Source organism: Festucalex cinctus, chromosome 1 (assembly GCF_051991245.1).
Source record: "Festucalex cinctus isolate MCC-2025b chromosome 1, RoL_Fcin_1.0, whole genome shotgun sequence".
NCBI lineage: Eukaryota > Metazoa > Chordata > Actinopteri > Syngnathiformes > Syngnathidae > Festucalex > Festucalex cinctus.
In genome coordinates, this window is record NC_135411.1 from 59,871,417 (window position 1) to 59,891,266 (window position 19,850).

A 19,850-nucleotide genomic window follows, 5' to 3' on the forward strand; every position below is an offset into this window, starting at 1 on the left:
GAGAGGTTCTGAATGTTTATGGATACAGTCCCTGATTCTTTTCAATTTTGTATTTATAAATATTTGTTTCATTTATATGTAGTGTGTTTACATCCATCCCGAAGTTCAGTGGCTCTCTCATCAGTCGCAGGTTGACTGCCTCGTGAGCTACTGCTAGCATGCTAACAGCTGCTAACTGTTGTCCATGTTTGTCTGCCACTTCTTAGATTTCCGGGAGGTAAGATTGCTAAAATATTAGAGAATGTTTCTATTTAATAGTGTAAGTATATTATGTTTGTAGTAACACCCGAAATTTCATTTTAAAATTTGAATTGGCAACAGCTCTCCAAGCTAACACATGAAGACATTTAATAGTAGCTAACAAGCTTAGGGTGACCATACTTCCGTTTTTGTCCGGACATGTGCTCCTTTTGGGGTCAAAAATAGAACCTGGCCGGATTTTCAAATTCCCTGTGAAATGTCCATATTTTGTGTCTTTGCTGGCCGTTTCACTCCAAGTGCACTCTTTCACTCAACAGCAGATTTAAGCGCATGTGTGACCTGCATTCAACCCAGAATTAGCAACAGCCTCTCTATACCCGCTGTTATTTGTCAGATTATCGGCCCATTTTCTTATTTTATGCAAGCCAGGCAAGAGGCGCCCACCTTCCTGTCTTCGCAAAAGTCATAAAAATATAGTATTGTGGTGATGAGAACATAATTCACCCACGGAACCTTGGGACGAAGGAGGAGTTGGATGGGATGAAAGGATGAAAGGATAAAAGAACAAAATGTTGGTAGGTCTGTGAGCCTCGCGCAGAGTGGGTTGTTGCTGTTAAACGCTGAGAAGCTGATGTCAATAAATCGCTGGTCTTTGGCTCCGGACTTCAACACTCTGCCTCCGACTCCCGTCACTACTCGCTACATTGGTGACCCCGACATCCGCCTCGTTGACGTTTCCGAGGCTGAGAATTTGATCGAATTGAGCGACATGGCGAACTCCGCTGGTCTCAAGTTACCGGAGTTTTGGGAGTCGGCCGCGGCGACGTGGTTTGTACAAGCTGAAGCTCAGTTTGCCATTCGGGGAATTACGGACGATTCCACGCGCTACTACCACGTCGTGTCCGCGCTCGGGAGCTCCACGGCGGCCAGAGCCGTGAGTTTTATCACCTCTCCCCCGGCACGGGATATGTACGCGCAGGGCCGGCCCTACATGATTTGGTACCCTAGGCGAAAATGTACATGGTAGCCCCCCCCCCCCAATCCCATTAAAAAAAAAAAAAAAAAAAAAAAAAAAAAAAATTATACATATATTATATTTAATAGCACACCACACAATAAATACCAAATTCCACAAACAAATAAAAATAAGAAAAATAACAGAAGTACAATGCAATGCAACTTTTGATTGCAATTTTTGCAAAATGACAGTATTTAAAACCTCAAAATGTTTTCACTATGTACATTAATAATTGTGTAAGATACAAAAAATAGTAAATGTATCAATATACAAACTTTGATATATCGTAAAACTTTGGCAATAAGGTGATTCACAGATAATGTGAATAGTGTGCAAAAAAACTTCACTAAATAACTTAGGAACATAACGGCAAATACTTAAAATAGTGCACGCCGGGACCTCCTTGCAGCAAAGGCATCAATTGGTGCGTCAAAGGATAGCTGCCTGGATACTTCTTGATTGATGCTGATAAGTGCCACTCTAGTTAGCCGTTCTTGTGACATGGTAGACCTTAAATAGTTTTTATTAGTTTAAGCTTGGAAAAGCATCTCTCAGCTGATGCTACAGTCACTGGTATGGTAGCGGCCACTCTGAGTGCTACCCACATGTTGGGATAGATTTCTCTTAAGTTTTTTCTCCTCTAGAAAAGTTAAAAGTTCCATGCTTGACATATTGGATTTTGGCCAGGAAGGAAATGACTGCATCTCTGCTAAGAGTTTTTTTTTATTTTTTATTTTTTGTAATTTATTAGAGTACATATTGCACAAATAAGTAGACCCCGAGAAAAAGGCTTGTTAATTCCAGGCCTAGCAGACATGTTGCTACCCATAACAGTCATGGAGCTCATAGAAAATACTAGATGTAGTCGTTTTTGTTGTGGGTTGCTTTTTTTTTTTTTTTTTGCATTAGTTAATTTGATTAAATTGAAGATTTTGTAATCTATGCATCCTATTACAACCTTACTTTCATGTTGTGAGTCAAGTGCGTATTCTACAGAAAATATTTTGTCAATATTTTGGAAATTGTTCTTATGTTTATTGAGATATTGAACATCCATCCATCCATCCATTTTCTTGACCGCTTATTCCTCACAAGGGTCGCGGGGAGATATTGAACAAAATCTTTACATTTTTCAAAGGTGGTATACTCATATATGCTGAGCACTGTACATGATGCAGCAATAGCTGATATAACTGAAATAGTCACCTGGATCTAGAAGATCGAGCTTTGTGTCACTCAAAGTACTGCTGATTGGTGCTTGACTGGCTGTTGCTTCAGCTGTACATGAAACAAAATACATCACTTCAAATTATTTTGGTGTTAAAGCAGGGAAAACAAATCCATTTGCATCATGATAGAATACAATGTCAGAAATTATGGCTGTGTATTAAATGCACCATCCATGCACTTACATTCAGTAGCCTTTGGTGAAGATGACACTGAAGGATTGTTTACCACAGCTTCTGCAGGTGCTTGTTGTGGCTGCAAATATTTTCTCAGCGCATCTAGTTAAAAAAATAATGCATTTACTATATCGATGTTTACATTAAACCAGCACATAATTCTTATTTTCAATAAATTAATAAATTAATGTGGTTATGTGAAACAATGACTTGTGCAAATCCATTTGCAGGTATCTGGACTTACTGGCTGTTTTAGTTTAAACTCAGCAAGCGTTGCCCCACTCTTGTGTGCAAAGTAGCTACTAGCATGGATGTAATGGTGCAGTAAACAAGTTACAAGCAAGCTAAGAAGCTAACGCTATTTTCGTGTTTATTTTATAAACAATGATGATTGACTGACATACATACCTCTACCCTGGGCCCGTTTTTCCTCCTCCTTTCGCCGCTTTCTTAATGCAGCAATTGAATTGTGTTTAAAAAAAAAAAATTTTTTCCTTTCTGCAATTTGCCGCCCCCTCCACAAGATGGCGCCCTAGGCGACCGCCTAGCTCGCCTGTAGCCTGGGCCGGCCCTGTGTACGCGGGGCTCAAAGCGTACCTCCTTAAGACCTTCGAGCTGTCACGGCCGGAAAGGGCTCGCCGCCTTTTCGCCATCCAGGGCCTGGGGGACAGTAAGCCGTCCGAGCTAATGGAAAAAATGCTGAACCTGCTTGGCGAGGAGGAGCCGAACTTTTTGTTTATTGAACTGTTTCTGCGCCACATGCCTCCTCATGTCCAGACAGCGCTAGCGAACACTACCATCTCCGAGCCACGTGCTCTGGCGGAGGAAGCTGACCGTTTTTTCCTGGCCACCCAGCGTCACAACCACGAGGTCTTGGCTTCTGCGCGCGCCTTCCCAGTCCCGGCGGCCGCAACGACACCTCATAAGGCACGCGCTGCCGTGGATGGCCGATCAGCCCCTGGCTTATGCTATTTTCACGCACGTTTTGGAACCAAGGCGAAGAGGTGCTGCGCCCCTTGCTCCTTTGTTACGTTGGAAAACGGCAACGCCTCCACTCAGTTGCAGCTGTGAGTGGGGGCGCACAGTGCCGGCTGCTGTTTATCATGGACACCCTCTCCAGACTCAAATTCCTTTGTGACTCCGGCGCCCGCAGAAGCGTGTTGCCTGCCTCGGCTGAAGATGCTGCCGGGGGCACTCACGGCCCGCACCTGTCAGCGACCATCGATGCACCTATCCGGACCTACGGCACTAAGACAGCGGATGTATGTTTTGGGGAGCGCCGATTCACTTGGGACTTTGTCACTGCAGACATTTCTTTTCCCCTTCTTGGCGCGGACTTTTTGTGTGCCCACAGTCTACTGGTGGATGTTAAAAATGGCCGCCTGTTGATAGAGGGAGAAGGAACTACATTTCCCATCGCGAGATGCTGTGACTATCGCGTGACCGGTAGCGAGACTGGGAAAATCTAACATGGCGGCGCTCTGCTGCTAAAATAGAATTAGCTTTATATTTCTAATTAAACCCGAATTTAATGATTAGATAAATTCGATTTTTTTCTTTTCTAAGAAAGATCGGAAATATTATCCAGTGTGGACGACCTCGAACGTTTTATTGACGATCATTTTTATAGCTGCGCGATGGATGAGCCGGCGGCTAGTCGGGATAATCCTTCGGAAAAAAAAAGGAAAAATGACTCGTCAACAGACACGGACGATTTAGCAACCGCCGACGTATCGGTGAGTATGCTGGATTCCATAAATAAAAAACTTGACGTCCTCTGTCTTATCCGCGAGGACGTCAAAGAATTAAAGGCAAGTTTGGAATTCGTTAGCCAACAGGTAAGCGATCTCCAATGCGATAACTCCGAGCTACGCTCCTCTCTCGTCGCTGTCACAGCCGAGTTGGAGACGATTAAAAAGGAAAATAAAATGCTAAAGGAAACGGTCTTAGATGTTCAATCCCGTAGTATGCGGGAAAATCTAATATTCTCAGGTATATCCGAAAATTCTCCAGATAATCCAGAGGGTGAGATAAAAAAATTCATGACATCATCGCTAAAGATCCCACAGGAGACGGTAAATAATATCTCTTTTCACCGTGTACACCGGCTCGGAGCTCGTAAGGGCAATAAGCCCCGTCCTATTATTGCTAAGTTCGAACATTTTAAACATAAAGAATTGGTAAAAAGTAAAGGACGGGAGCTCAAAGGGACATCTTTCGGGATGAATGATCAATTCCCAAGAGAGATAAACGAGCGGCGAAAAGTACTGTTTCCTATCATGAAACAAAATAGACAGGAGGGTAAACGGACTTCGATGGTCGTTGATAAATTATATATCGACGGCCAGCTATTCCGAAACCCAACCTCGACCCCTTGGCTGTTCTAACTGACAATTGGTAGAGCCGAGCATTGTGTGATTATTTGACGTAGGTATATGTATATGTATGTGTATGTATATGTGTATATATGTATATATATGTATATGTATATGTATGTATATGTATGGATAATGGGTTACGAAATAGAATATGAATTTATATTATGCATAGGCTATATAGTAATAATAATAATAATAATAATAATAATAATAATAATATAGAAATATATTCTTAAAAAAAATAAATTAATAATAATAATAATAATCTCGCTTAGGTCACCATTTACTGGTGTATTGTTATGTTGAATCCCCCACAGATTTCCTTCACACTCACTTCCCCCCACGTTTCTTCACTATTAGACTTATCTACTTGCTATCTCTCTCTTTATATAAATTATATAAATTGCCTAATTACTCTTTTGCTATCCTACAATATGTTAATATTAATAAGCAGCTTATATAGATGTATACATAAGACTGAGTCTATATTGCTTGTATGCAGAAATTAGTTCTGGTCTCCTGGAATGTGTGTGGCGCTCGCTCCCAGGCAAAAAGAATAAAAATTTTAGACCATCTCTCAAAATTTAAGGCAGATATTTGTCTCCTACAAGAAACCCACTTACAAAAATCAGAAGAAAAATTATTTATAGATAAAAATTTTAGTCAAGTTTACTCTGCCTCCTATAATAGTAGACAAAGAGGTGTCTCTATACTTATACATAAGAATTTATTCTTTACTCTAAATAATATAGTAACAGATTTAGAGGGCCGATATATTATTATCCAGGTAACTATATTTAATAAAGTATATACAATTGGTAATTTATATGCCCCAAATAATGATGACCCTGATTTTTTCCATGAATTTTTCTCTCGGTTACTCGATTTAGCAACAAATTCTACTATTATTATTGGAGGTGATTTTAACACGGTCTTGAACCCGTTAATAGATCGTTCTAATAATACGATATATACAAGGCGATTACGATCCGCTAAAGTAATAGATGAATATATGGAGGATTTTGGCCTCAGCGATGGCTGGAGACTTCAAAACCCAACTAAGAAGGAATTTACTTTCTTCTCTGCTGTGCACCGATCATTCTCAAGAATTGATTTTTTCCTTACAAATAATTCTATTGTTGATAAAACTGCTATAAAAATACATTCTATAATTATAAGTGATCATGCACCAGTCTCCCTCACTCTACAAATTGACTCTACCTTTAAACCTCCCCCGATATGGCGCTTTAACATCTCATTACTGAAAGACGTAGAGTTTGATAAAATTATTAGAAGGGAGTGGGCAGATTTTTTGGAAATAAATGACTCTCCAAATATATCTCCATCTCTTCTCTGGGAAGCAGGGAAAGCGGTAATTAGAGGGAAAATTATATCATATTCAACTTATAAAAAGAAACAGGATCAAAAATTAGAAAAATACCTGGAAGATAAAATTAAACAACTAACGGATGAATATGTATTAAACCCAAATAATCAAATATGGATAGAACTACAGAATATAAAAATACAGTTAGATAACATGTTATCTAAAAAGACAGAGTTTATAATACAACAGTTGAGATATAATAATTTTGAACATAATAATAAATCAGGTAAATTCCTGGCAAATCAACTTCAACGGAATCGGGAAAAATCTCTTATAACGGCTATTAAAGATATAAATGGTGAATGCACACAATCACCAGAAGAAATTAACCATATTTTTTATAACTATTATCGAAATCTATACACAGAAATTAATAGACCTAATCCTGAATATATTGAGGAATTCCTAAACAGCTTAAATATACCTCAGTTATCTATTGAACATAAAGATATTCTCGATACCCCGCTTACTATAGATGAGTTGTATCGTGCTTTAGACAGTATGCCTAATGGCAGAGCACCTGGTCCAGACGGCTTTCCGGCTATATTTTTTAAACATTTCTGGTTAATGTTTGCTCCATTATTTCTAAGAGTAGTAACTGAAATTAAAAGTAAAGGTGATATACGTCAAGATATGAATATAGCAGCAATTAAACTTTTATTAAAGCCAGAAAAAGACCCTACCCTCCCGTCAAGTTACCGACCGATATCACTAATTAATACCGATATTAAAATTATCGCTAAGGCCTTGGCATCTCGATTAGAGACGGTAATCTCGACAATTATTCATAGTGATCAAACAGGTTTTATTAAAGGTCGTCATTCTACTAATAATATTAGGAGACTCTTTAACTTAATTAGTATGTCACAGCGGTATGATAAAAAGGCAGTTGTTATTTCGCTGGATGCAGAAAAAGCATTCGATAAAGTTAACTGGTCCTTCCTCTTTGCTGTCTTAAATAAATTCGGCTTCGGGGAGTCATTCATTCAATGGGTCTCAATATTATATGATTCTCCTAAAGCTACAGTTACTACTAATGGGATTACATCACAGAGTTTTACTTTACAAAGGGGAACAAGACAAGGGTGCCCAATTTCTCCTTTATTATTTGCTATATTTATTGAGCCGCTTGCATTAGCTATACGTCAGGATAGACGGATCCAAGGAATCCACTCCGGGACAATAGAACATAAAATTAATCTATATGCCGATGATATATTACTCTATTTAGAAGAACCTGCTATCTCGCTAGGGGAAGCATTTAAATTAATAACTAAATTCTCTCACTTATCAGATTACTCTATTAACTGGACAAAATCAACATTATTACCTATTACAGAAAATTCATGGAATCCTACAAGTCAGGATCCACACTACTCCTTTCCTACAGGTAATTTAAAATACTTAGGTGTTAAAATTTCACCTAAGTTAACTGAATTAACTTCTTTAAATTTTTCACCATTATTGGATAGTATCCGTAGTGACCTGGAGCGCTGGAATAATCTTCCGATCTCTTTAATAGGACGGATAGCTACTATAAAAATGAAAGTTTTACCAAAGATTAATTATTTATTTTCAATGATTCCATTTAAACCTACGTCTAACTGGTTCCAATCGCTGGACTCTGCTATCATAAAATTCTATTGGAATAAAAAAAAAAGCCAAAATTAGTCTATCTACTCTTCAGGAAAGTAAATCTAAAGGAGGTTTAGAGGCACCAAACTTTATGTACTATTATCTAGCTAATCAACTACAATATCTTGTGCTATGGACACAACCCAACAGAGATACTAACTGTTGGTTGGAATTGGAGCAGAAGGATTGTAATAATCTTAGACTGTCAGATTTACTCTTTATTACAAAATCAATAAGACGACATAATTGTTTTAAAAACCCAATGATAGCCGCCACCCTGACTGCCTGGTGGAAGGCATTAGAAATTACAAACTCCCAATTGGCGCCCTGTGGGCTCTCTCCCATTTGGCATAACCCCGACTTTCAACTTAATAATCAGTCGTTCCATTTAAGCCTATGGGAGCAGAAAGGAATTACACACCTTCATCATCTTTTCTCAGATAATAAGTTTATATCGTATACAAACTTGGTCCAGAAATATGAAATAAAAAAGGGAAATTTCTTACATTATCTGCAAGTTAAAAATATGGTTAAGAAACAAATCCCAACACTTCAGGATACGCTCCAACTGCCTGTCTTAGCTAAAGATATTATAAAGCTTTCTCCAACAACAATAAAGAAAATATCAAAAATATATAAGTTATTTTTATACACAAATAAAACGTATTTACCGACTTTAAAATGGGAAAAAGACTTGTCTATAGTTCCGGAACCAGACTTTTGGACCCAAATCTGTGAAAATGTATTTAAAATGACCAAACAGACAAATTTGCAACTTATCCAATATAAGATACTTCATAGAACATATATTACACAATATATGATGAAAAAAATGGGACTCTCTGACTCCGACATTTGTCTCCAGTGCTCACAAAACACTGCCGATACTTATCTTCATGCTTGATGGTCATGTACTCCAGTGCTGCATTTCTGGACTAAAATCTTGGAAAAGCTCGCTGATATATTAAACTGTAGGCTTCCTTTATCTCCAAGACTGTGTTTACTAGGTGACTTAACAATAACTGAGCTACCATGTAAACAATCTCAATCTATATTTATAGCCCTTACTATTGCTAAAAAAATAATCCTTGTCAATTGGAAAAATAAACAATCTCTAAATATCGACCACTGGTTAAACTTACTAATAAATTATATCTCAATGGAAAAAATCTCTGCCTTAAATAAAAATCAAGTATCAAGATTTAAACAAATATGGTCTATGTACATAGAATATTTTAATCTCAATTTGGCAACTTAATCCTGCCAAGATTCTGCCTGTTAACGAGAGCCACCACATCGTTACAACTTCTGTTTTCGCTGCTCCTGTATTTGGTATTTTGTATCTGATTGTTTTTATTTTTATATAGTCAGGAACCTAGTTGCTGCTAGTGGGCTCGAGCATACCACACTATACGACACTATACTCAATAACTCCTTAAGATCTATTTCTAGTGGGCACTAAGCATCAACACTTGGTGTTACTGCATGCTAATTAGTCAATTTTCTTGATGCCGTCCCCTGTGGTCGTGCGGGGGTGGTTCTGCCCCCCCCCCGTTGTCTGCTCGGTGGCGGTTGCGTCTTGGCCGCTCCCTGGGCCCCCTGTGGGGTGCGGTGTTGGGGTGCTTCCCCTGGTGCCCGGGGCGGTGCCGTCCCGGCGCGGTCCGCTGCTCCGTGCCCGGCGGCGCGGTTCGGGGTGGGTGGGCCTCCGGTGTGCCCCGTGGTTCCCTCTCCCCTCCCCCTTCCTCCCCCCCGTCGCCTCTCCCTCCTCGCCTCCTCCCGCCCATCCTCCTCTGCCTCCCGGTCCCTTTTCCCTTGTCGCCCTCCCTCCTCCTCTCCCCCCCCGCCTCCTGCCCTGCAGCCGCCCTTTCGCCTTCTTGTCGTCTTCTCCCCGCTTCCCCCGCCCCCCCTTCCCTGTCTGCCCTGCGGCCCCTCCCCCTCCCTCTCCCTGGGCCTGGGGCTCCCTCCCCGGCCCGGGCGTCGGGCTCCGGGGGCCGGGCGAGGGTTTGGGGCCTGCCCCACTCCGGTATAACTCCTGGCGCCCCGGGCGGGCTCCGGTGGCCGGTGGGCTGTCCGGTAGCCCTGCTGCGCTGGCTGTCCGCCCATTGTGGTGCCGGGTGGATGAGGTGGGGGGCGGCAGGGGGTGGGGGTGCTGGGGGGCGGGCGTGCCACCTACACCCGCCGGGTTGGGTGAGGCCCCGCTGGTCGCTCCTCTTACTCACTTCACTAGCTTGCACTATACACTTTGTAAATATACACATAGGGCACACAACACATTTCTTGGTGGGGTGGGGAAGGGTGGAAACACCGTCTTCACCCTTCAACTCCCCTCCAATTTTAATGCACCTCACGTCCAAGGGGAGGGGTGAGTTGGGGCGGGGAGCCATCAGAGGGGATGGACTGCAGTGCCTGGCAGCGCTGTGGTCCCCCCCATTTGTGTCCCTGCCCCACCACTTTGTCCCTCCATTCCCTTTTTTAATGCACCACACATATACATATTCATTTTTTGGGGGGGGATACGGGTGTGTCGGAGTAGGGGAAATTTTTTCCCTCTGCTCCGACTCACCTGCTCCCAATTTTAATGCACCACACGCACACACTTGTATATACACTGGGTGGGGCCACATCCACGGTGTAAGGGTAGAGCTCGCCAGTCGGCGAGCTGGCGGACTCAGTAACAGGGTTAGGTGTCACTTGTACTCTGGCGTGACGACCGGGGCCTCTCCCCACCGGGCTCGGTGTTCTGGTGTCCCGCCTTCTCCCCTGGTGCTTCCTCCTCTGCTTCCCCCCTCCCGCCGCTGTGCAAATCTCGCGCGGCTGGAGGTGGGGTGGGCACATCTTCCCTCTCTGCGCTGCTGCCCGGTGCCGGTTTCCGGGGGGGGGTGGGGGGTTCTCGCGGGGGGCCGGGTTCGCGGGGGGGGGGGGGGGGGGTGGCGGCCGTCGGGGGGGGGGCGGCTTGTTTGGGGGGGGGGGTGGAGGTATGGGTGGGTGGGGGGTTGGGTGCTGGGGGTCGGGGTGTGTTCGGGGGTTTGGGGGTCGGGGGTGGTGGGGCCTGGGTCGTGGTGGATGGCGGGTTTGGGTGGGGTGCGGGGGGGTCGTGGGGGGATGGGGGCTGGGGACCGGTGGGGCGCTGTGGGGGCCCGCTGGGCCTCGTTCTGCGGCCTTGGGCTCGGGGGTGTGGGCCGGGGCTGGGGCGGGGGTGTTCCGGGTGTCTGGGTCGGCTCGCCGACCGGTGTCCGCTCGGGTGGCTTGGGGGTGGCCTTGGTGCTGCCGCGGCCTGGGGATTCCGGGGGGGGGGGGGGGGGGGGGTGCTCGCTTTGCTGGACCGCGGTTGACGGCTTCTTTCTTTGGTGGTGGTCCTTATGCATGCCAGATCCGTCGCACCAGCATCTACTGAAACTCAACAGAAGTACCCTCTCCCTCCCACAGCCCCTTGAATCAGTTGGTGCTGGTGTCTGTGGTTCTCACTTTGCTTTATCTATCCTTCCCTCCTTCCTCTCTTTAGTTTTTCCTCTGGTCACTTGAGATCTTAATTTATTAGAAGTATGAGGTTTCTGGGGTTGGCATAAGACTCCGGTTTTGTAACCACGCAGGAGGGGTCTTGTTGGTGCTGGACTTCACTTTGATGGATTGGATGTACTGGCTTCTATTGATCTCACTCTGCCTTATCGATCCTTCCCTCCTTCCTCTCTTTAGTTTTTCCTCTGGGCTCTTGAGATCTCGCTAAATTTGCTGGAATTTAGAGGCTTCCGGGGTTGGCGTAAGACTTTGATTTTGTAATCATGGGGAAGGCAGGAAGTGTTTGGTCGGTGCTGGATGTCACTTTGATTTACCTTTCTTTTCTCTTTATTTCTTTTTTTTTCTGACCTTTTCTCTGGTCTCCTGACCATTTAAATCTCACGACTCTGGCAAGATTCTGAAGTACCTGGTTAAGGCGAAGGGTAATGGGATATTTATAAGGTTTTAGGTGAATGAATGAGTATAAATTTATACGTATTTGCACGCACGCACACGCACGCACGCAAACGCACGCAAACGCACACACGCAAACGCACGCACGCACGCAAACGCACGCACGCAAACGCACGCACACATACACACACACAAAAAAAAAAAAAAAAAAAAAAAAAAAAAAAAAAAAAGAGCAATGATGACAAGACGTTGAATCGGTAAGACTACCGAATGAACAATTCTGAGCTCTTCAAAAAAAAAAAAAAAAAAAAAAAAAAAAAAAAAAAAATGGCCGCCTGTTGGACGCTGTGACGTTTTCCACTGTTGCTTGTGGGTGTGATGTGGAGACGTTTGAGGGCCTCGCCAGCCCGCTCTCAGATGACGACGTGTTCACGCGGCTTCTTGGAGAATTCCCCAGCCTGACCACGCCTACATTTGCAGCCAATTCTACCAAGCATGGGGTCGAGCACCACATTGAGACCGTAGTGCCGCCGGTTCACGCTAAGGCCCGACGCCTCAACCCTGATAGATTGGCCACAGCTAAGTCCGAATTCTCCAACATGGAACGCCTCTGCATAATTAGTCGTTCGGACAGCCCGTGGGCCTCGCCTCTCCACATGGTCCCGAAGTCGGACGGCGGCTGGCGACCGTGTGGAGACTATCGCCGCCTCAATGATGCCACGACGCACGATCGCTATCCGGTCCCGCACATACAGGACTTCTCTGCCCACCTGGCAGGTGCGATGGTGTTTTCCAAGGTGGACTTGGTACGCGGCTATCACCAAGTTCCGGTACACCCCGCCGATGTGCCTAAGACTGCTGTGATAACACCTTTCGGACTGTTCGAGTTTCTCAGGATGCCATTCGGCCTTAAAAACGCGGCCCAGTCTTTTCAGCGTCTCATGGACTCTGTTCTCCGGGACATGCCGTTCCTCTTCGTCTACTTGGATGACATCCTAGTGGCCAGCTCCTCCATCGGAGAACACCTTTCACACCTCCGGCAGCTTTTCTCCAAGCTCAGCCAGGCTGGACTGATTATTAACCGTGCTAAATGTGTCTTTGGTGTGCCCTCCATCCAATTCCTCGGCCACCTCATCAACGAGGACGGCGCCACCCCGCTCCCGGCAAAAGTGGAAGCTGTTGCCGCTTTTCCTCGACCCCAGACGGCCCAGGGTCTCCGCGAGTTCCTCGGGATGGTGACTTTTTACCACAGGTTCATCCGCCACGCTGCCCAAGTGATGCACCCGCTTTACGACGCACTTAAGGGTGTGGCTCCTAACCGTGCGGTCGACTGGACCGATGTGAGAGTCAAGGCTTTTGAAAAGACGAAAGCCGCGCTGTCCCAAGCGGCCTTGTTGGCCCACCCACGCCCGGATGCCCCGATCGCCCCCACTACTGACGCATCTGATTTTGCCGTTGGGGCCGTTTTGGAGCAGCGCGTCGACGGTGCGTGGCAGCCACTCGCCTTTTTCAGCCGCCGGTTGGTCCCTCGGGAGCGCAAGTACAGCACGTTCGACAGGGAGCTCCTTGCTGTCTGGCTGGCGATCCGCCACTTCCGCTTCATCCTGGAGAGCTGTGAGTTCACGGTCTTCATCGATCACAAGCCGCTCACCTTCTCCATGTCGAAGTTGTCCGAGCCGTGGTCCGCGCGGCAACAGCGCCAGCTGTCGTTCATATCTGAATACACCACGGACATCCGACATATCGCTGGCAAGGACAACGTGGTCGCGGATTGTCTGTCCAGGGCAGCCGTCAACACCGTACAGCTGGGCCTCGACTTTTCCCGGATGGCGGCCGACCAGGCTTCCGATCGTGGCACCCAGTTGCTTCGCGGCTCCGACACCGGGTTGCAAGTTGAAAGGGTGGCGGTCGACGACTCCGGGGTCGAGCTGTGGTGCGACGTCTCCATGGGCTGGCCTAGACCGCTGGTGCCCTCTGGTTGGCAGAGGGCCGCCTTCGACATGGTGCACGGTCTCTCACACCCCGGCAGGAAAGCATCGGCGAGGTTGGTGGCTCAGAAGTTCGTCTGGTCTGGGTTGAAGAAAGATGTACGGGCCTGGGTTGATTCATGCGTGGCTTGTCAGCGAGCCAAGGTCCACCGTCACACCAAGGCGCCTTTGGAGACTTTTGTTGTCCCTGCGAGGAAGTTTGACCATGTCAACGTCGACATCGTAGGTCCGCTTCCTCCTTCCCAGGGCTTCACCTACCTCCTGACGATGGTGGACAGGACGACCCGCTGGCCGGAGGCTGTTCCCCTCACCTCCATATCGACCAGTGACGTGGCCCGGGCGTTTATCGGGACCTGGGTCGCTCGGTTTGGACCGCCGGCGGACCTCTCGTCCGACAGGGGTGCGCAGTTCACTTCAGAGGTTTGGAACTCTGTTGCTGAAAGCCTCGGGGTCAAGCTACATCGCACCTCCGCTTATCACCCTCAGGCTAACGGGCTGTGCGAACGGTTCCATCGTTCGATGAAAGCCGCTTTGCGCTTTGGACTTTCTGACGGTAATTGGGTCGACAAGCTACCCTGGATCATGCTGGGCCTTCGTACTGCACCTAAGGAGGACCTGCAGTGTTCGTCGGCTGAGTTGGTCTATGGACAGGTGCTCAGAGTGCCAGGAGATTTCATTCCGGACGCCTCGACGCCTTGGCCCGCACCCAGGCCTGGGCCGCCGGTGGATGCTGCTGGTGCGTTCCAGCCCGTGCCCACATCGCACCATGGCACCCCTGGGGCCCGGGTGCCCCCCATCTTGCAGTCGGTTGTTTGCAGTTTGTTTTTATCCGACATGATGCATACCGTGGTCCCTTGAGTCCCCCCTACGACGGACCATTTAGGGTCCTGCAGCATGGTGCCAAGACTATGGTCGTGGATGTTGGGGGCCGTTCCTAAACTGTTTCTGTTGACAGGCTGAAGCCGGCTCATGTTGAGCTGGCCGGACCCTTGGACTTGCCCCGCGCCCCCCGCCGCGGCCGCCCCCCTAGGCTGCACCTGGGAGACCGTGCGGGGTCCCTTCCAGTTGTTCCTGCATCCCCGCCAGTTGATGTGCGGGACGGTTCTGATGTTTCTGTTGTGCCCCTCCCGCCCGCGCTCCCTGGGTACTTTACCCGCAGGGGTCGGGCAGTTTTGCCGCCCCGTCATCCGGAGTTTGATTATGGGTGAATTCTGGGGGGGCTTGTGTGGTGATGAGAACATAATTCACCCACGGAACCTTGGGACGACGGAGGAGTTGGATGGGATGAAAGGATGAAAGGATAAAAGAACAAAATGTTGGTAGGTCTGTGAGCCTCGCGCAGAGTGAGTTGTTGTTGCTGTTAAACGCTGAGAGGCTGATGTCAATAAATCGCCGGTCTTTAGCTCCGGACTTCAACACTCTGCCTCCGACTCCCGTCACTACTCGCTACAGTATATACAATAAATATTATAATGTTTTACAACAACGCTGAACTAGATTTACAATTTAAAAGGTACTTGTGGATGGATTTGTAATGATCGTGGTTTAAAAAAAATCACGAGTGCACACTGCTCGCCTGGTCGTGTGCTCCTATTCACTTAAGGCGGCTGAAAAAGGGTCAAGCAGGAATGACGCCGCGGCGGGACCTACAAAACGCCGAAGCGAAAAAGTATATCTGTTTACTGTCAACCTCAAGAAGAAACATACACGTTCCTGTTCTGGTCGGGATTCATTCGAGGCAGAATGTTTGGTGCTGGCACATACGTTTACGTCAGCAACAAAGGGGCCGGCGATTTTGACCACTAAGTTCAACTACCTGTAGTACCCGGGAAACCAAAAAAAAACAAAACGCTGTTCAGCTCTTCAGGTAAAATAGTGGACTATTGAGTCAATGTCAAAAAGTCAAAAAAATTATTTTAAAGTTACTACTGCATAATATAATATTTAAGATAATATTTTCACTGATGCAAAGTCTGTGGACAAAGGATAGGAATAAGTAGTTGTTGACTTACTGAAGAGACTTCTGTTTACTTAGTACAATTTCAATCACATGCCATGCGAAGAGTTTCATTTACACTTGACAGGAAATGAAAGACTGCTACAAAAGATTAGAAGATCATCTGAAAAGTGGCAGAGTAAATTATTATTATTATTATTAATATTTGTACAGTTTTGGTTTTACTTTAAGCACTTTAAACCTTCATTTGTTATAACTTTGGCAATAATTAATAGCAGTTAAACTGTTACTTTTACATGTTTCCATTTTTGAGCCGGATTTAAAATGTGTTACGGCACTCCGTCTTGGGGTCCTCTTTTTTGATGACCACAATCTGGTCACCCTAAGCATGCTATTAACAACAATTGTGTGACAGCAAAATGTACAAACGTTTATAGAAAAAGTAAGGTTCAAATATTTTACTGAGTCTGAATAGTGATGTAGCCTTTTGTCTGTTTGTCTGTAGCTAAACTATAGATTATAGACCTTCAAATGGACTGGTTCCACTGTAACAAGTGCTTCTTAAGAACAGGATCAAAGTTTTCAGTGTCCAACTGTGGACACATCTGCTGCGACGCTTGCATCAAATCTGGCAAGGCTTGTCTGTTTTGATAGTATTCTAATTCCTTGTAATAAGTGCTAGACAAAATGGTTTGAGTCACTCTTAATTGTTCTTTTCCTCCCAGACAAATGTGCCATATGTGGAACCAGTTGCAGTTATCTGCCCATCACAAATAAGGTTGGTGATTGTTACGTTTTGGACCTTGTGTTGTGGTGACCCAATCATATTTAAACAGTTGCGCTCTTCGAAAAGAATGTGTGTACATATTTACAATTCAGAGCCAAATTCGTCCAAATTTACTTAGGAAGAGAAAATAAGTTGAGTTATCATTAAAAGAAGTATGCACAAAAATGAATACATTTGCTTTCACAGCATGAGTCACCATGGCTGTTATTGCAAGCATTAATGCCTAAAAACCTTAATGGCATCAACAGTATGTAATAGAGCCAGGAATTAACCTGATCATTAATAGACAAATGCACGAAATACTTTGAGCAGTTCAACCTTGGTTAAATGACAAATCCACTTAAGACTTGAAATGTTTTCATTTAACGTACCTAAAGCGAGTGTCAAAATAATACATAGGCTATACAGTAAAGTACCCCATGCAGCTTGATAAATGCTTATTTGTAGGGATGTTCAATAACAGTACAACTCTTGAGGCCTCCCTTGCAGCTACTGATACCTTACAATAAGGCCGATCACTGTGAATGGGGAGAGGTTTGATAACATTACGTGACAATTTTCAAATATCGGTACACAAAAACAAAATTAGGTTGTAGTGTAAATGTGCACTTTAAGGCACATGCATCAAATTCAAGTCCAGATCCAATTAGAAATTATTTCACTATTTATTTGGAAATTGTTATGTTTATATGGTGCGTGGGATAATGGGCTTCCGAAGAAATAAATCAATAAATAATGGCTTTGTGTTTTAGATGAAACCAAAGCAAAGGATATTTTTCACGGATCCTGTGAAGATCATCCAGTCACGGCTTGAAAACATTTCACAGGTTTGTTCACCGCAAACACTTTTTACCTCTGTCCTTTTTAATAGCGCTGTCGTTCTGAGGGATTTCTCTTATTGCTGACCCAAGAAAGCCCTCCTGAATAAATATCTGAAAGTGAATGTAGTGTAAATATGTGTACAGATAGCCGATTTTCAGCAGTCTCAAATGGAGAGAACAACAGCATACTTCAAGCACAAGTCTGTTGAACTGGACAAGCGCCTGAAAGAAGTCACTCAGCAAAGTTACAGGTGATGTGTTCCCATAAAATGAGGCAAAATATTTGCTGAGTTTGTTTACTGTTGCTTCTTTTGTCATAAGGCAAATAGCTGAACTGAAAAGAGAGAATGCTGATTTAAAAAAACAAAATATGGAGCTGAAAAGAGAGATGGCAGAGCTGAAAAAGCCTCTTTCGCAGAGGAGGGTACGTGCTGAAAGTTGTTGCTGAATTTGACGTTTGTGCTTTTGGAACAGTTAATAGTGGAAGTCTGCTCTCCATAGGGTTCCCCAGGACAATTTCATGCAAATGGGTAAAAGTAAATTGACTTCTTACAATTAATGACTTCTGTTGAGGCTGTAACTGAAACTTTTTTCACGCAGTATTCAAAGGATCTCGCTCCCTGTGGCTGTCACTTCTCCTGGTAATCTCAGTTATTCAATTCCCTCTGTTTGTTGTTTTTATCATATATTTGTAATTTGGCAGGCCCATTCAATTTCCTATGGAACTGCAAAGGGTTGTGTTGAAGAAGACTAAACGGCATTCCATTATGATGTCAATCCAAATACAGTTGCAGATCAATTCTCAAAATTTGTACAGAATTTTGCATGAATCCTAACCTTGAATTTCCCATACATGCAAGACCATCACCATTGGAATACAATTTGGGTTTTTTTCAAATATTTTGGATAATTGTATTCACACTTAACTTGTGTTCTATCTCCAGTTACCCCTCTTTTAAGAACTATGAGGTATGTTTGACAGTCAGTAGACTTTATATTTTGTTATAGTGTCAAACCAACACAAGAAAAAGCTGTGGAAAGATGTTGTGATTTATCGTTGTGGTTTTCAGTCACCTCGCTCCAGCAGATTCCCCATTGTGGACCAGAGACAGAGGTCTTGGTCTTGCATCCCATACAGTTGAGTACCATTTTTCTATTCAATTGCCTACAATTTCTGATCAATTTGAATAAACAGAATACTGCACTATTATGGAGTTGGTGCAGATTAAAGACTCATTATGTAATCAACTACTTTTAAAACAATGTGGCTAAATTAGAAGAAAATGTGAAAATATATTTCTCATGCGTATGGTATTATTAGACTCCTGAATCGACCACCTCCCAGTCTATAAACAGCCCTCTTCTTGAGCGTATGAACAGTAAGTGTTGTAATGTTTCTTGTCATTAACGCGCACATCTTAGTTTTGATTTCAGCATATTAAATTCCTTGAAATTCCTTACTGTTTTTAAAAGGGATTCCGACTTTCACCACCCCATCCGCAAGGTGAGAATTGCAGTCTTTGATGGTCATCATTTTGCCTTATTCGCATATTCTGCTCTTCAATTTCTGTCATCCACAGAGCCTTAAACATCTTCAACTTCAATCCGATGACTGGCTTAATACACTCACCTAGGCGTTAATCAAATAGGCTCTATTTGTAAAGACACATCAAAAGATGTGTTTTGTGGGTGGGGGGGAAGAGCAGGATTATTTTTTGTACACACTTCACTTCAGTTGTTGTACTGTGTTGTTTTCCGTTGAGTAATTTAACAGTCATATGATCTCACTGCTCTGGTTTCTTCATGGTGTTCGTTATTCCTGGGTTAGGGTTAGATGCTATGCATGCACAGTAAAGTGTGACGGGAATTACCATTAATTTAACATTTGCTTACCAAATTTACAATCAAAATTATATGCATTCATGTGAAGCAATGTTCTTACACGAATATCTTTGAATGTGTTCTTGTGAAAACGTTACAAACGAATTTTTGAAAAAAATACATTTGAAACAAATGTAAACAAGTGTTTGATATACTATTTCTATGAAACACCAAAATGAGGACTTGATGCCTGTATACTATTAAAGCACTTTCAAGATATCTAACTCTTTATATTATTAAAAGTTAAATGTAGGTCAGTTGTCTGGTTGGATCGTAAAAATAATATAGGAATTGATGAATGAATTGAGTTAAGAAATCAGTATTGCATTTTCCCCCCTTAGTAGAGCAAAATTGAAACAAGTATTTCAACAGATTAGCCCAATGCATCAATGAGTGTGTTTTGGATACATACTGCATAAGTGACTGGCAATGGTTGTAACATTTTTTTTTTAATCTAAACTTGTATAAGTTAACAAACAACAGCA

The 19,850-nt window shown here is 44.1% G+C and overlaps 1 protein-coding gene across 2 annotated transcripts; it reads left to right on the plus strand.

The window, feature by feature from the left end:
* The first annotated feature begins 26 nt into the window (after positions 1-26).
* On the plus strand, positions 27-19,584 carry LOC144004062 (E3 ubiquitin-protein ligase RNF212B-like). Of its 2 annotated transcripts, none has more exons than XM_077501016.1 (13): positions 27-217; positions 16,382-16,507; positions 16,602-16,654; positions 17,416-17,490; positions 17,629-17,735; positions 17,806-17,908; positions 17,986-18,014; positions 18,085-18,125; positions 18,429-18,453; positions 18,555-18,621; positions 18,806-18,863; positions 18,958-18,988; positions 19,065-19,584. In XM_077501016.1, the coding sequence occupies exons 2-13, from the start codon at positions 16,408-16,410 to the stop codon at positions 19,123-19,125; spliced, it is 750 nt and encodes a 249-aa protein (XP_077357142.1). In that variant the 5' UTR covers positions 27-217; positions 16,382-16,407; the 3' UTR covers positions 19,126-19,584. The 2 variants fall into 2 exon arrangements, with proteins under 2 accessions (XP_077357142.1, XP_077357219.1); XM_077501093.1 differs by lacking the exon at positions 27-217 and adding an exon at positions 737-1,135.
* The last annotated feature ends 266 nt before the right edge of the window (positions 19,585-19,850 follow it).

Excerpts from the sequence above, each read along its gene's own strand:
- LOC144004062 (XM_077501016.1), top strand. The coding sequence starts at position 16,408 with ATGGACTGGTTCCACTGTAACAAGTGCTTCTTAAGAACAGGATCAAAG. Across the intron at positions 17,736-17,805 it reads GTCACTCAGCAAAGTTACAG|GCAAATAGCTGAACTGAAAA; the intron begins GTGATGTGTTCC and ends TTTTGTCATAAG. Across the intron at positions 18,126-18,428 it reads TGTGGCTGTCACTTCTCCTG|TTACCCCTCTTTTAAGAACT; the intron begins GTAATCTCAGTT and ends TTCTATCTCCAG.